This window comes from Pan paniscus, chromosome 10 (assembly GCF_029289425.2).
Source record: "Pan paniscus chromosome 10, NHGRI_mPanPan1-v2.0_pri, whole genome shotgun sequence".
Classification (NCBI taxonomy): Eukaryota; Metazoa; Chordata; class Mammalia; order Primates; family Hominidae; genus Pan; species Pan paniscus.
Genome location: NC_073259.2, coordinates 44,524,544 through 44,540,297, shown reverse-complemented (window position 1 = coordinate 44,540,297; position 15,754 = coordinate 44,524,544). Strand labels below are relative to the sequence as shown.

The 15,754-nt window shown below is 52.8% G+C and overlaps 1 protein-coding gene across 5 annotated transcripts in view; it reads right to left on the bottom strand.

Moving 5' to 3' along the window:
* Positions 1-219: 219 nt before the first annotated feature.
* FMNL3 (formin like 3) overlaps positions 220-15,754 on the bottom strand; it is a 62,476-nt gene continuing 46,941 nt past the window's right edge. Inside the window, exons 6-27 of one of the 5 annotated variants that reach the window (XM_008951178.5) lie at positions 13,678-13,830; positions 12,318-12,426; positions 12,059-12,135; positions 11,637-11,730; positions 10,143-10,217; positions 9,425-9,535; positions 8,959-9,105; positions 8,460-8,561; positions 7,167-7,446; positions 6,615-6,683; positions 6,401-6,525; positions 5,909-6,111; positions 4,924-5,158; positions 4,703-4,771; positions 4,492-4,572; positions 4,262-4,391; positions 3,426-3,586; positions 2,989-3,090; positions 2,565-2,657; positions 2,174-2,297; positions 1,927-2,041; positions 1,055-1,191 (exon numbers count right to left, since the gene is read on the bottom strand). In XM_008951178.5, coding sequence (XP_008949426.1) covers positions 1,950-2,041; positions 2,174-2,297; positions 2,565-2,657; positions 2,989-3,090; positions 3,426-3,586; positions 4,262-4,391; positions 4,492-4,572; positions 4,703-4,771; positions 4,924-5,158; positions 5,909-6,111; positions 6,401-6,525; positions 6,615-6,683; positions 7,167-7,446; positions 8,460-8,561; positions 8,959-9,105; positions 9,425-9,535; positions 10,143-10,217; positions 11,637-11,730; positions 12,059-12,135; positions 12,318-12,426; positions 13,678-13,830 — 2,632 coding nt within the window. In that variant the 3' untranslated portion in view covers positions 1,055-1,191; positions 1,927-1,949. Of the gene's footprint in view, positions 1,192-1,926; positions 2,042-2,173; positions 2,298-2,564; positions 2,658-2,988; positions 3,091-3,425; positions 3,587-4,261; positions 4,392-4,491; positions 4,573-4,702; positions 4,772-4,923; positions 5,159-5,908; positions 6,112-6,400; positions 6,526-6,614; positions 6,684-7,166; positions 7,447-8,459; positions 8,562-8,958; positions 9,109-9,424; positions 9,536-10,142; positions 10,218-11,636; positions 11,731-12,058; positions 12,136-12,317; positions 12,427-13,677; positions 13,831-15,754 lie in introns of all 5 variants that reach the window. The other 4 variants (XM_008951177.5, XM_003825838.6, XM_008951179.5 and 1 more) reach the window with 4 other exon arrangements.

The window sequence follows — 15,754 nt, the reverse complement described above, 5'->3', positions numbered from 1 at the left end:
ACATGCCCAGCAGAGGGCACTAGTGTCTCATGGCAGGCCTGCTTCCCTTTGTGTGGCTAGAGCCCACCTAGCCAGTTCTCCTTTCCCCAGAGTTCTGATCTCATCTCCTCCAAAACAGATGCAGTGCCCCAAAGATTTCTTTTCTATCCCCATAGCCCAGGTCAGACTAAATGGCCACCCTAGCCCCCTAAGCTCAGAAAGAGGAGACAAAGTCAGGCCTGGTGCATCAAGCCTTTGTTGAGGGGGAGAGTCTGAGGTTTATGTACAGTAAGAGGAAAGGGAGGTGGTACATGTACAAAAAAGTGGGCCCCCACATTCCCTTCCAGGGGCAGAGGAGAAACGGGAAGGTAAGCAAATAGCCAAGACCACCATGCTCCTTGTCCCCTGCCAAAAAAAAAAAAAAAAAAAAAACCAACCATAGCTGAGGAAAGAAGGTGAAGAGTTGGCACACCCTTTCTCCAGCCATCTGCAGAGAGTGGTTGGTGCAGAGAAGACCTCTGCTCTTCTGCCCACCTTGACAAGGACAGTGTGAGCCTAGAATGAAATGGGCAGAGAAATAAGGGCAGTGAGCCTGACATCTCTCCTCTTACCCTTATCACTAGGGCACAGCTGGCACGGCCCATGCTTCAGAGGGCCTTGCTCCTGGTAAGAGATGAACTGAGACTGGCAGGGTCCCAGGGCTCCCTAAGCCTAGATACATCTAGACCAGAGCTGACCATGGGCCTGCAAAAAGGAAGGGGAAAAAAAAAAGAAAGAACAGTTGCTCTCTCCTCTCATCCCTCTGGGCTCTAGTGGGAGAGATCTATGTGCCCTGTTTAGGCTAAGGCTGGAAATGGTTTTTCCTAGCCCTGAGCTGACCCTTGGTGACCCTTCAGGAAATGAAGTCAAAGACCTTGGGGGCAAAGTGCAGTACTGGAAGCACCAGGGACCTACAGACCTAGTGCCCATAGTGGCACAAGTAGAAAGATCCAGCCTCAAGAGCTGGGGCGGACATGGTTGAGAGAGCAACACAGCCCTCTCCTGAGCCCTTGGCCAATTCCAGGTCCACTGGTTGGACTTGTAGGACTCTGAGGGGTGAAGTGCTTCTGCCTCCGAGAGGGTCTCAGTGGGGGCCTGGAGCCCGAGGGGGACCACTGGGCGGTGCAGCACTCCTGGCTTGGTGGCGAACAACCATAGGCTGGCAGTGGAGGCCTGTGGGGGAAGAGAGAGACCTGTGAACAGGATGGGAGGGTGAGCCAGGACAGTGCCCTCAAGAGCAGCCCCACAGGTAGGGCCAGGGAGGAGCCAGCGGTGAGGCAGATAAACAGGAGGCTTGGATAAGGCTTGAGGGGTACCCAGTTGGGGAAATTGCTGATTGGGGAGATTGCTGGGCTTTGCATTTCAGAGGATCAGGTTGGGGTGACTAGAGGCCACTGGGCAGTGGAGAGAGACAAGGTAGATGCATTCAGAAAGAGCCAGAAACTAGGAAAAGACCCCAGGCTGACTGGACGTCAGGAAACAGATCAAGGGACATCTGATACCTCCTGGTCAGAAGCTACTACCAGAGCTCTTATGAGAAGAGAACCGTGGGGAAAGGTTCCTTAGGCCTGGGAATGGACCCTCAACCTCAGCCTCAAAGATCAGAACTGTAGGTCTGGTCCTGCCTGCTCTGGCCTGTTCTCAACACTGGCCTGGCGACTCCCTACCCGCTTGGTCTTAGTAGAAGCCAGGACAGCATTAGTGGGAGAGAGACCACTTCCCTAAGGACACATGCAGGGGATATGCCACACTTCTCAGAGCATGGGGCATGCAAGAAGTATGTGTCCCCATTGCTGGGAGGCTGCCAGAGGGTGATTGCAAGTCATGCAGGAAAGGAGGTGCCTGTGGTCTCCCAGCAGGAATCCTGGGAGACGGGCATGCAGAGGGGGCAGCTGTGGTGCCCAGTACCTGTCGGGCCCCAACCTTGGGGGCTAACAGTTTGACTCATCATGGTGGGCTGCATCACAGAAGAAGCGTGAGCCCCGCTTGGCAGTACGGGCCGTGAAAGGGACACTCTTCAGCACTGTGGCCCAGGAGAGAGACACAGTGGTCAGGCCTCATGGGGGGTGGGGTGGGAGGAGAGCCCAAAGGGGTTAGGTTGAGCTTTGGGAGCTGGGTGCAATGGCCAGGCCCCAGGGAGTGAAAAGGGCCCCACCTGTGATGATGTCCTCAATGGTACCATCCTTCCCCTCATAAACAGGCCGGTGTTCCTTGGCCTGGCGCCGCCTCAACTCTGCTATTAACTCCTGCTGTTGCCACTTGTTCCGCTGGGATGGGGTCTAGGGCCAAGAATGTGGAGGGGGAAGGAAGTCATCACTAACCTAATGTGGGACTGGTTCCTGCCCCAAGGTGCAGTCTGAGGATGCCACTGCTTGTGCACTGCTAGGAATCCCCAAAGGCCCTCCCTCCATCCCTCTGGATGCCAGCCCACTGGCCCTCTGGGTGGTCTGTCCACTCCAAGTTTTCATCTCCTCTAGCCTTCTGACCCCCAGCCCCCACTCTTTTGCCTTGTCATCCTCCAGGCCCCAGCTCTTGGTCCCACCCACCTTGGCATCCAGTTTCTTGGCTTCCTGAGCCAGCTGCTTCTCCCGCATTACCTCCTCCTGCTTCTTGCGGGCTTCATTCTCTTGTTCTGCTTCCTAAGAGCCATGGAAGATGGGGGGTGGGGAGTGAGGCTCATAGGCTGTGAGGGGAGGGGCTGACACTGAGGTGGAGAGTGGGTGGCAGTGGGACCCACTAACTCCAGGTGGCCACCCTCTGGAGGGGCACTTCCTGCCCCAAACAATGACAGGAAGGTCCTGGGCCCCACCCTGCCCACCAGTTCACAGCTAAGAGGCCTGTCACCAGCTTGCATCGCTCCCTTCCCAGGACTCGGAGGAGTCGGAAAAGGCCCATACTTTAAGCCCAGGCTTCTCTCCCCCAGCCAGTTTTCTCTCAACCAAACTTCTTAAAAAGCTCTCTGCAGCTTACCTTGTAAGAACGAATGAATCGGACAAATACTGGGAAGAATACAGAAGGAGGTGTAGTCTTGGGACTCTCGCCAAAGTAGCGCACAACTGCATTGTAGGCCTCCTGGGGAAGGGGTGGGCAGAATGGGTCACCCTGGCAGGAAGATCAGCCCAGCTCCCACACCACGGATGAGAGGCCTGCAGAAAGCAGAGCCCAGGGCCAAAGGGAGGAAAACCAAGCACCCAGGCCCCTGTGAGCTGGAGGGAACCTGGGGCTCCCAAAGCTCCTGAGTATGAGTCTCCAGAGGCAGCTGCCTGGCACTCCCAAAGCGCTCTCTCTCCCCTACATGTAGCCAGCCAGCTGCTTGATTAAAAAAAAAAAAAAATAGAACTAGGGCCACCTAGAGGGGCCTGGTGCCTTGGCCCTGGTTGTTCCCACCGCCTGCACCCCGTGCTTGCCTCAGCCGTCTTGGCATCCCGCTGGAGCTTGTCTAGTTTGCCTTCATTGGTACTGAGGAAGTTCCGGAGGACGCTGTTGTCATGGATGCTGCACTCACGCCGAATCAGCTCCATGCCCCGGCCCAGCTCCTTCACGTCCAGCAGCACGTTCTCCAGGGACACTGGTCACCAAAAGCCTGGCTGAGGAATGCCTAGGGCCTGGCATGCTCACCTCCCAGCCCAGAGCTGTATCAAACTCTGGCCCTCCCCCTCAGCATGGGCTCACTCAGGTTCACATACCTGTATGGACATAAGGAAGTACACACCAAGCTAGCTGATCCCTCACAGGGGGAGGGAATGGAATGGAAACTGAGCTTGTGACCCCAAAGAACACAGTAGCAAAGGCAGGCAAGCCACAGAGACTGCTGGTCTCCAAAATGAAACTGCCTCAGGCCTGCCCTAGGGTTCATGGGTGGGGCAGAAATAACAGCTACCTCATGTCTATAGAGAGCTTTATGATTTTTTTCTAAGCACTTCACATACATCATACACAAAACACAAGACCTCTGGGGCTAGCTTGAGGGAGTTGGGAGTAAAGAGCGACTGCTCCCCTTCTTGTTCCTGCTCCCACTGTACCTAGCTGGGAAGGGCTGGGCTGGGCCAGGCCTGGCGCCTGGAGGAAGGCTCCCTCTGGAGTGGCCCCTGCTTAAGGCTCCAGCGGAAAGCTTTGAAGTGGTCAGAAAGAAGATAACAAAAGCCAGAAACAAATGGACCCAAGTGTTCTCTCTCCTCATAGCTTCCTGGGATTGTCCTGGGCTGGATGTGAGGGCAGGCCCACCCAGCCAGGCTCTCCTCACCTGCTGCAGCCTTCTCAACAAAGTGCAGCTCATGCCAGAAGTTAGCCAGGTCTGGGTATTTCTCCTTCACTGTCAAGGCGATGAAATGAAGCAGTGTCATCTTCCGGTCAGTGGACTTGGTATCCAGCAGCTAGGAGAGGGGGTGAGGGCGGTGCACAAGAGCTAAGCACTCTGGCTCCACAACTGCTGCCCCCCAGGCTTCCTGGCCCACGCTGCCCTCACCATCTTACCAGATCCAGGCTCTGGAGCTTGAAGCCATACACAGCTCCCCGCTTGCTGCTGTTCATGTAGTTCCCCAGTGCAAGTATGATCTGTCCAAAGAATGTGTGGGAGGCAGGTCAGGCTCAGGTCCTGAAGGCTCCTTCTTCCTCTCTGTATAGCCCCAGGCCCCCACCTAGGACCTGAGAACCCCCAGCACCCCTGTTCACAACCTCTTCCCACCTCCAACATCTGCTTCAGCTTCTGTGAAGACTTGACGGAAGCAGACGCCGCAATGATGGCATTGAGTTGCTGTAGGACAATATGAACACTGAAGTAACCCCAGGCTGAGATGGGGTAAAGACAGGGAGGGGTCAGAAGGACTGGAAGGGCAGGGGAGGTGACTAGCAGATGGAGGGTGGAGGGACAGCTGTCCAGAACCATGAGTTGGGTGGGGGCTGTACCGGTGTGAGCATCTGCAGGTTATCCTGGAAGTTCCCCAGGAAGGCCATGCCAGCCATTCGCTGGGTCAACCGTTCCACCTTGCTGAAGAGCAGCATGAAGCGGTCCTCAGCTGCCAACTCCTCCAGGGGCTGCCGCTCACGCTCATATTGCCGCAGCAGCTTTACCTCAGCCTCTGTGGGCAGGAAGCGCATCAGGCACTCCACGAAGTCCACAGGTAGTGTCTGCAAGTCAAACCTGTGGAGGAGGGAGGGACCACCTCAGTTCTCACATCTCTCCACGTTTTCCCTCATCCCTTTTATTCTCCAAGCTCCTAGAAGAACTGGACAGGGGACTGTACACGGAACACAGCCAAAGGCAAAGGACCCATTGCATCATCTGTCACAGCACCAGCAATGATCCTGGGGGAACATTCCATGCTCCTGTTTAATAAGCCCTTTGATGTACTCCCACTGTACCTAGGGTGAAGTCCAAACACCTGAGCATGGCTTACGAGGTCCAGCCTGCAAGACTTCTGCCCAACTCTCTACCTTCTCCTGCTCCTCTCCCTACACTAAAGCCAGATTCAATTTTTAGTACCCAAGGCACTATGCTTCTCTCTCCAGGCCCTGAACTGGACTAACTCATATCTTTTCTTCAGGTCCCAGTTGAGACATTACCTCCTCTGGGAAGGCTTCCCTCATTCATCACCAAGCTCAGCTACATGAACCTCCCTATTCTCCCAAAGCTGCCTGTATACTTCTACCATCCTGGTGGTATGACTCAGTGTTACTGCACTGTTCCCAATAGACTGAGAGCTCCTTGGGTGAAGGTCTGGGCTGAACTGCCAGCACAGATGCAGTAAATTCTAGCCAAGCCAGTGGATGACTAGGGGGATGTGAGGGAGTTCTGTCAGATGACCTGGAATCTAGGGAAACCCAGGCTCCTGGGTGGAGAACTGGGTTGCCAACAGACTAGGGACCAGAGCCAGGTCAGTGGGAGCCTCACGTATGAATGGCCCTGCAGATCTCCTCAGCCGAGCGGCCAGCCTTGCGTAGGGTGATGGCCAGGTTCTTGGCACGATTGGCTTCCAACAGAGTCACCTTGCTGGCAGCTTTTTGCGCTGTCTTGTTTTTGGAGCAGATGAGGTCAAGGGCAGGGCCCTGCGCTTTTGTCTTGAATAATTCTTCAAACTTATCAAGATCCAGGTCCTGGCAGGAATAGATGAGCAAGGAAAACGCTGTAGCCTCATACTAGTGGAGGACCTCCTGACAGCCCACCCAGCATTGGCCCAGAGCTCTGTCACTCTGGAATATTTCCTGAATACAAACACAAAGTGTTGACACAACTAGAAATATACATACACTCAAGAATGAAGGGTTGGTGGAGCTAAGCCTGGCCTCACCCTGTCTGATGGCTTTTCTAAGACCAGAATCTCCTCAAAAGGCAACCAGGTCCCTAGCCCTCAACCTTACCCCTCTAGACCCCAGGCCCTGTTACCTCCAAGATCTTCTCATCATCAAGTTCGCTGAAGACAGTGCCACTGATCTGGTTGGGTTTCAGTGCTGTCCAGTTGAAGACAGGCAGCCGGAACTTGGTCTTGATAGGTTTCTTAATTCGAATGGCTAATTTGGAAGGAGGATCAGTGACACAGGGGCCAAGGACACACACCCCTGGTCCCACCAGCCCTGCCCAGAGCCCTGGGGATACTCACCTGACAGGCCCACTGTCAACACCACAGAGGGTGCAGCACCAGGGAGAGGTGGGGCTGGGGGACACTTGTCTGGGGGAAGAAGAAATGACACAGTGACCCAGGCGTCAAGAGACTCTTCATAGGCTTCCCTCCCCTCTGCCTGTCCCACTTTCTCTGAGAGTTAAAAAAAAAAAAAAACTCTCAGAGAAGGAGCCTACATGAACTCTGCTCAAGCTGCTCCCAGAAATCTAACTCTGACAGGGCAGTTGTTGCTGGTCTCTGACCCAGTTTCTATGGCTACAGTCTAAGCCTCTCCTTGGCTGTCTTCAAAGGAATTGGGAGCAACATCTTTATGATCCTTAAAACAGGTCCACATCTGCCTTTGGGCATCCCTGTGCTGATAACTTGAGCTTCCCTCAGATTCCAGGCCTCCCTCACCCTGATTTTATATCCCTCCAAGTCCTCAGATGATGCCATTTTCCCAGCTTCTCCCTGAGGAAGACACTGCTGACTACAGTTTTGGTCCCCACAAAGAGGCTGCCCCTGTTGGCTCCCAGGGGTCGTCGTGGTTACCTGGTAATGGGGGAGGTGGAGGGGGTAAGGGCGGAGCTGGTGGTGGAGGAAGAGGCAGGACCTCCTCAGGGGGTGGGGCTGGAGCCAGAAGGTCCAGGTCGGAGGGTGGCATGCCCTCACTCAGCTCTGCAGGGCCTACTCTGGCCAGGGCCTCACTGTCCACAGACTCCAGGCCCCGGACATTTGGCTCCAAATGACATCGATGCTGAAAGGCCTCCTCCTTCTCTTTAATGAGCCTCCGCAGGGTGTGCACCTGGTGGCTTGTGTTCTCGTATGTCTCCTGGCAGGCAGACAGCACCATTAAGGGAAAAGTGGGCTGAAGGCATAGTCATTGCCCCAGGAGTGAGAATTCCTACCCAGGGTTCTCTTAACGAGGGTCTCTGTCAGGGTACTCAGAGGCTCAGATTGGCAGAAACCCAGGTGGGGGAATGAGGAAGCTGGAAGGCAGCAAAACAAAAGAGGCAAGCAGAAGCTGCCTCCCTCCGCTGGCACCCTGAAGTGTCCTCTCTGCTCCAGCCAATTCTCACTGCATGGGCCCCTCAAAGCCCAGGAAAAAAGGTTGCCCCTGTGAAACTCTCCTTAATCTACCACTGGTCTGACATAGCGGCTCTCTCCATAACCCTTTGGGCCTCATTTTGCTTTAATTTCACTTGGCCTTGTATAATGGCTCAATTGGAAGCCCCCTATAAACAAGACCCTGTCTTAACCATCTCTGTATCCTCCATAGCTCCCAATACAATGCTCAGCAGAAGCTGGGCAGATACATATTGAGCTCAACAGAGCCAGCATATATTCTTCTGAAAGAGAAAGTAGGATGGGGGCATGACTTTATAATGAACAAAAAGTCAGGAGAAAATACAGAAGAGAATGAAATATGAAGAGTACCTGCCCTGCCAATTTAGGATACCTGGTGGACATCCTAATACACAGAGCACTTGGTCACTCTGCCCCTGCTCATTAAACATGGCTGGGGGAGGAACACGGGGGTAGAGGGGAGAAAAATCAATGGGATGGGCTGGTAGGAGGAGGCCTGGGTTGGAACTCCAGAATGCTTGTGGGTGCCCCAGCTGTTCCCACCCTCTTATGTGTGTGTCTGGCTCACACTGGCCCCACCTTTCCTCTCCAACTAAAAAAATGGGGTGAAATCATCAGCCCACCCACACCTGAGTACCTCAAGGGTGAATCAAGATCTAAATCCTAGAGAACTTGATATGACTCAGGGAAAAAAAGCAGAACCCCAAGGCGCTGGAGCCCAGGATCAGTCAGGGACTGCCTTCCCCAGAGTACTTGTACCTTGATGCTCTCTAGTTCCTTCTCCCGCTGCAGCAGCTGCTTCTCTAGTTCTGCCACCCGCATCATGTTTTCATTCTCTAGGTCCAGAAGCTTCTCTGTGAGCTGCACAACAGGAAGGGCAGGTTCTGTGCTGGCCCTAAAGCCTGGGCACTCAGCACAGCCTGAACCCTAGTCAAGACCTGAGTCGGACCCCTCAACACAAGGCCACAAAGGCAGCTTAGTCAGGTGGTTCCCTTATATTCCAATAACAGATACAAGACAAAGGCCACATTCTGACTGTCTCAAGACCAATGCCACCTCATGCCCAGCCCTGGAGGTCGGTGTGTGTTCCAACTGGTGGATGATCCAGTGGCTCAGGCCTGAGTATGCTCTTGAGAGCCCTGGTGGGTTCTAAAGCCTCCCTGGGACTCAATCTGGAGGCAAATGGGTCAGCTCAGGATTCCTGGTTACTTGAGCTTCCATCAACAGTGGCTCTGGCAGGCAAAGGAAGACCACCTACATGGGACACATGCTCCTCCAACTCCTCCACCTTCTCCAGGGCTACATTCTTGGTCTCGGCATCCTCCAACAAACCCCCGACATCAAACACGTTGTCCAGATATGCCTGAATCTGCACCTGCAGCTTCTCGCTCTCTGTGTGCCTTGACTTCTGGGGGAAGAGCAGAGAGTAGGAGTAGTTGTAGGAGCAGGCAGATCATCAGGGGAACTTTCTGAGAAAGTCTTAGTCCTCATCCCCCTTCGCCACCACTTCCCAAAGAGTTCCTGCTGCAGGCCATGTCAGATTCTCGCCCCATGGAGCTGCCTGACTGGGGAGTTAGCTGCAGAGGTCCTGAGTCCCAGGCTACAGAAGACAGGCAGGGTCCCAGGAGCATCAAGGATTAGGCACTTATAAAAGAAAAATCATTTGTGATACGGCTAAACTGATCCCAAAGCACCTCACCTTACAAGGACCCCAGCCAGCTCACCTGCAGGAACTCCTCTAGCCCCAGCTTGGTAAACTCATACTGCAGGTGGACCCGGAAGTTCATGTCCTCCACCGAGTGCACCACGATGTTGATGAACTGCATGCAGGCCACCTGAAGAAGAGGAGGCCCAGAGAAGCAGCAATAGGAAGGGCAGAGGAGAGGCAAGAGACCAGGAGGATAGGCGGCTGTTAGAATATCATCATCATGTGGATAATTACAGGGAGTCAATTAAAGAGTTAAGTCTTTATGGGGGCAATAAGAGTATTTTAATTTTAAAAATGTCATTTAATATTCAGTGTATAAAGACAAGTAAATTACATGAAAAACAGATGTAAGTGAAGATATAGCTATCTGATTTCCTTTGTACATCAACAGGTATTCCTCGAGACAACCTTACCTAGCCAAAGACCCTGCACTGAGGGGAAGAGAAGCTAGAGGAAGAGCTTAGGAAAGGGAGGGCAGCTCAAAAAGGATCCAATTCAAGGACAAAAAGGCCACAGAAAAGAGGAAAAGGAGGTAGATCTGATATACACAAATGATGTCCTGAAGTTTCTAAGAGCTCTCTGAGGTAGGCAGATGGACAAGAAGCATTTGCTGAATAGAATCATTCTGGGCTCTATGTGGAATATCAAGATACGCTGTTGGCCTCACCCCTGTTGTCAAGGAACACACACACAGCCCTGGTGGGTATGTGCTGGACCCAGGCCCAGTTCCTCACCATGAAGTCAATATTGCTGTCCTCATTCCGGAAATACTCCATCAGCTTCTCAAAGCGGTGCAGCTCCTTGCATACCTGAATGAGCAAACTTTCTCAGTGAAAGGATCTGCTCCATGCAGAACCCAAGCCCCTGCGCTCTGGCTCCTAGGAACATCATGGCAAAGGACTGGTTCAGACCAAGCTTAACCACAGCTCTATATATGAAATAGGCCATTCTGGACACTATAAAAGAAAACCTGGGGCCAGGCGCGGTGGCTCACACCTATAATCCCAGCACTTTGGGAGGCTGAGATGGGCACATCACCTGAGGTTAGGAGTTCAAGAACAGCCTGGGCAACATGGTGAAACCCCATCTCTACTCAAAATACAAAAATTAGCCGGGCGTGGTGGCACATGCCTGTAGTCCCAGCTACTTGGGAGGCAGAGGCAGAAGAATCGCTTGAACCTGGGAGGTGGAAGTTGCAGTAAGCTGAGATTGTGCCACTGCACTCCAGCCTGGCCACAGAGTGAGACTCCATCTCAAAAAAGAAAATAAAGAAAACTGGGACCTGCAATCTGGCTCTGGGTCTGTGGTCCCCCACCAAATTGCTGAGGGAATTCAGTAAAGCCTGTGCCCTTAAGCTGGGCTTTAGGTGCCTCTGGGGATAGGCCAAGAAGAAACATAGGGGTCTGATGCTGCCAAGTTACTAAAGGAAGGAGGGAAAGAAGGAGGAAGGGAGGAAGGCCATGCCTGAGACAGGAGGCTGGAGTCCTAGTGGGGATGCAGGGGAAGGGCCAGTGTACAGGAAAGCCCTCTCTGAGAGGGGTCTAGAGGCTCCTCTGAGCCTCTGGGCTTCAAGGAGGAAGAGCCATTTCCTGGCTTGAACAATGGATGCTAGGGAAGAGGTCCAAAGAAGAGGAAGGGGTGGGACCACCAGCTGTGGCTGGATGTCGAAGAATCCTATGTTCAAGTAGATAGGGGTTTCAGAGGCAGGCCCAGGGGCTGGGGGAAATTGCACACAGGAGTTCCTTCTCCCCTCACCAATAACAGCCAACAAATCAGGAGACATCCTTGCTTACCTTCTCCTCCCATTTCAAAACACATGTGCTTTGGGTTCTACCAATGGGTTCACCGCATCAGACTCCCATCTGGGGAGTCACTTAAGTACATATACTCAGGCCTCCAGTGGGTCTGAACTAGAGCACAGGGATCTGTACTTTTAACAAGCTCCTTAGGTGATTTGGATGCAGGGCCCAACTAGGACCATTGAACTATAGCCCTCAGCTAGCTGAGGGTATCTTTAGCTGGCCAATCAGGAGGTTTCCTGGCCTGAAGATCTAGTAAGACTAAAGTTCTGGTTTTAAAAATACTGGGAGTTCAGGAGAGAGGCTGCTTGGCCAAGCATTGGGATGTTAAAAATCATTGCAGATCACAGGAAATGGTGCTTACCAACCTAGCTCCCTGCCTTCTCCCCCGCAAACACACACACACACACGCGAAGCGAAAAGACTGACCTCTTTGAAATTGTCAAAGGCAGCAAGGATGATTTCGTGACCTCCTCGCACCAAACACACAGCTGCCAGAAGCTCTAAGACAAGGGCTTTGGTCCTAAGAGGTGAAGAAGGAAGATTAACACCCTAACTAACTCCCCATCCTGACAACCACACAGCTCACTTCCCTGACTGGGTAAGTCCTTTTGGAGAGTGGAGAAAGCCTCAGTGGTGAGGAGAGAGGGTGGGAGAAAGAGGGCTTGCTCCCTTACTAAGCTGTGTAGACCAGAGGAGAGCCAGGGACACTTCTCTTCCAGCAGAGGAGGGGGCCAAACCAAGGCTCTGACAGGACTCCAAGGCCAGGCAGAACTTGTCAGGAATACATGGAGTACAGATCTCCAGAGCCCTGGACAGAGTGGGGAGGAAAGGGGAGGGAAGGAACTCACCTTGGATTCTTGTTATTGAGGCTAAGTGCAATCTCATTGACAGCATGGGGGTGGGACATGACCAGGTTGAATCCGTACTGCAAGGGAAAGGACAGAAGGAGGGGACCTTGATGGTGGGGAAGGGGGAGCCCAGCCAATCTCCTTGACCGTAGGCCCACCAGCAAACCTGTCTTTTATAAGCTGATGCCCTCCTAGCTCTCCTGGTTTTGCAGATGAGGCAGAAGAGGTAGAGCACCTATGGCTAGTGCTTCCCCCTTACCTGATAGTTCATGATGGCTCTGAGACAAAGGATACAGACGTGGACGTCATCCTTCTGGCTCACTAGGCGGGAGTTCTTCAGGGCCCTGCGCCCAGGGAGAGTGCTATACCTGGGGAGATGGGCCAGGCAGTCAGGTGGGAGCTGAGGCTGCCAGTGAAGCATCTAGGGACACTCACCATCACCCGGACAGCAGGCTGCCCCTTAGCAGTGGCAAAAAATAGGGAATAGCACCTCGTACCAACAGCCAAGAGGGACAGGGTGCAGGAGGCAGGGTGGTCAGCCTGTTTTCACCTCCTTAAACAGGCCTTTGTCAGCAACTATTCAGGATCCCGGTTTTATAACCAGTGCCCCAACCCTAGAGATCCTTCAAAATACAAATAGTAGTTGTGTAGGCCTTCCTAGTCCCTGAGATGGCTCCAGAGACACAGTCATTTGAGCATTCCCTCCACCCACTTCCAGTTGCTGCACCTTCTGCACAATCTGTGGGACAAGAGCGTCATGGCTCCCATCCCACTTCTATATCACAGAAAAGGCAGAGCTGACCCCTAAAGGCTTCAGTTGGGCCACAGGGCTATGTCTGGCTTTGCACCACCCCTCCACCCTCTCAGTGATGTTTCATGGAAAAGGGAGGAGACACATACAGTATCTGCTCATCCATGACAAGAATAATCAACAGTGTCCAAGGGACACAACCCAAAGGAGACTAGGAGGAAAGCATGGCCACAAGAGAGACAGAAACCAAGGAAAGGGCCATCGGACCCAAAGGAAAGCCTCCCAGAGTAGGAAGGGGCTCTGAGAAGTCATCCAGTCCATCCGCCTACCTCCAGGCAGGGCGGCTCTTAAGACACCGCAGACAAATGAGCATGTGGCAGCCTCAGAGAGAAAGGCCTGAAGGAAGAGGTGAAGAGAATGCGAGGGGCAGCCAGGTTGGGTGGGAGCTGGTCTCCAAGCAGCTAAAGGGGCAGAGTGAAGAACTAGAGGGAAACAGAATGAGAGTAGGAGCTGGATCACCCAGTGAAGGCCATGGACCTCTATGAGATGTGCCCTGCTCAAGAGACCCAGGAGGAATGGCAGAGTGAGAGGAATGAAGGGCTCCCCCAGAGAGGGGTGAGGAATGGGGAGAGCTGGAACCCCACGTTGGGTGAGTGCAGCTGAGACCATGTACTTACCCAGGACAGACCGCTGGGCAGAGTCAAGGAGACAGAGAAGACAGACCAGAGACAGACTGGCAGGCAGAGGGCAAGAGAGCTGAGCCTGGAAGCAAGAGTGGAGGGAGGAGCATGAGCACTCACCGCTGAACCCGAGACCTGCACTGAAGGGTAGGGTGGGAGGCAGGCGGGCAGAGCAAAAGCACACATACCGGAGCACAGACTGGCGCGCAGAGCGAGCGAGGCTGTTGGTGAAGGGGGCCGACAGGGCGCTGGGTGGCTGCAGGTCCTCGATTGACCTGCTCCAGGACCGGAGTTTGTCAAATGCACCATCGTCACCACTCTCCAGACCCTCAAAGTCAAACCTGGAGCATGAAAGGACACACATGCGCATACACAGGCACATACACAGGAGAAATTCAGTGCCAAGGCCCCCCGTGAGCCCACCCCCACCCTTCAGGCCTCTAGGGCAACAAGCAGCAGGGGTAGCAAGGAGAGAAAGCAGAACTGGGGAGCAGAGACCTGATCCTAGCTGGAAGAGCCACTAACACAGAACAGCAGCAGAAGAAGCACAGGCAGCAACCAGGAGGGCAGTCTAAGGAGATGGGAAGCTGATGGAGGCCAACTCCTCTGCTCCCCACTAGCCAGGAAATTCCAGAAGGAGTGTCCTCCCCATGGGCCACTCGGGAGCTGGCAGTCTTTCTGCACTCCCAGCTTAGATGGGACATCTCCGGGAAGCTGTGGCTCCCCATGAAGAATCTGCCCCACAGAGGGAATGGTGGGGAATGAGCCAACTGCAGGTCTTGCTAGCTGGCAAATGCCAGCAACCAAAGGGCCCTTCAGTGCTTTGAAGGAGTCCAGTTGATTCTGGATGGCAGGACTGAATGGAAGGGAAAGGGGGTTCTGGCAAACCCAGAGTGGGACAGTCCTTTATTGTTTGGAGGAGCACCACTGCCCCATCTTAGCACTGGGTTTTAATGACCAGGTTCTCTATGGTTCTGGCTACTTGAGGTTTCTAGGTTTTTCAGGTATACAGGCTCCCTGGGCTTCAGTTTCCCTGGGGGAAGAAATTACAAGTTGAGATTGTGGACCAGGGTCCTGTAGTATAGCCTCTGCAGAAGTTGAATGGTTTGTCACTTTCTGCTCCTGGAACAGATGTCTTCCACCATCAGCAATTATTATTATTATTTTTTAAGAGACAGGGTCTCACTCTGTGGCCCAGGCTGGAATACAGTGGCACAGTCATGGCTCACTGTAACCTCTAACTCCTGGGCTTAAGCAATCCTCCAGCCTCAGCTTCCCGAGTAGCTGGGACTACAGGTGCGTGCCACCATGCCTGGCTAATTTTTAAAAATTTTCTTGTAGAGATGGAGTCTTGCTATGTTACCCAGTCTGGTCTTAAAACTCCTGGGCTCAAGCAATCTCTCATCTTGGCCTCCCAAAGCTCTGGGATTACATGTGTGAGCCACTGCACCCAGCGACCGTCAGCAGTTTGTCAATGTGGCCAGGACAAGGAAGATGGCCAAGATCACAAACTCACAGGGACTCCTCTCTTATCATCCTCACTTCAGGATATACCCCTCTGAGAAACAGTCCCTCTCCTCCTTCTTGTCCTCTTCCTCCATGTAGGTCATTAAAGACTAAGGGAGCATCTCTTACAGGTTCTTCTCCCCCAAGAACCATTCTGCTCAGATATGGGGTCAAAGGCACAGAGGTTGAGGCTTTCTGGAATAGGAAGGGATATTTACAGACGTCAGAATGTTCCAAAGGAAGTGGGAGCAGGCTTTAGTGTCCTCATGATCAGGAGGTGTTTAATGGGGCTCTCAAGTAGACATCAGAGGAACCTCCTGACAGGGAAACAGCTTGCTGATTCCATCAGTAACACTGTATCCTCTTGTACTGGTATATGCAGTTTACAAACAATTATCTTCACTCCAACTCTATTTAGCCTCACCCTTTTCCTCTCAATCCTTCCTAAAACACACATTCTCTCCCCCACACAAAGTCCTTCTTTTTTAAAAACAGAGTCAAAGGTATTGCCATGGACACTACAATACTGAGGTTCCAGGGTACTCTTGGTTTAGGGTGGCTGGAATTTGTTTGCTTTTCAAGTAAGAGAGAGAGAGGCTTATCTGGAAAAATGAGCTGCATTTTTTACTATAAAAGCTCTGAATTTTTTAAGAAAAATTATTTCACCAAATGTTTTTCATTTCTTTCTATAAAAAGAATTTTTTTTAGGAGATAAGAGAATCACACGAGGTATGACTTCTGCTGAGACAAGAATGCAGT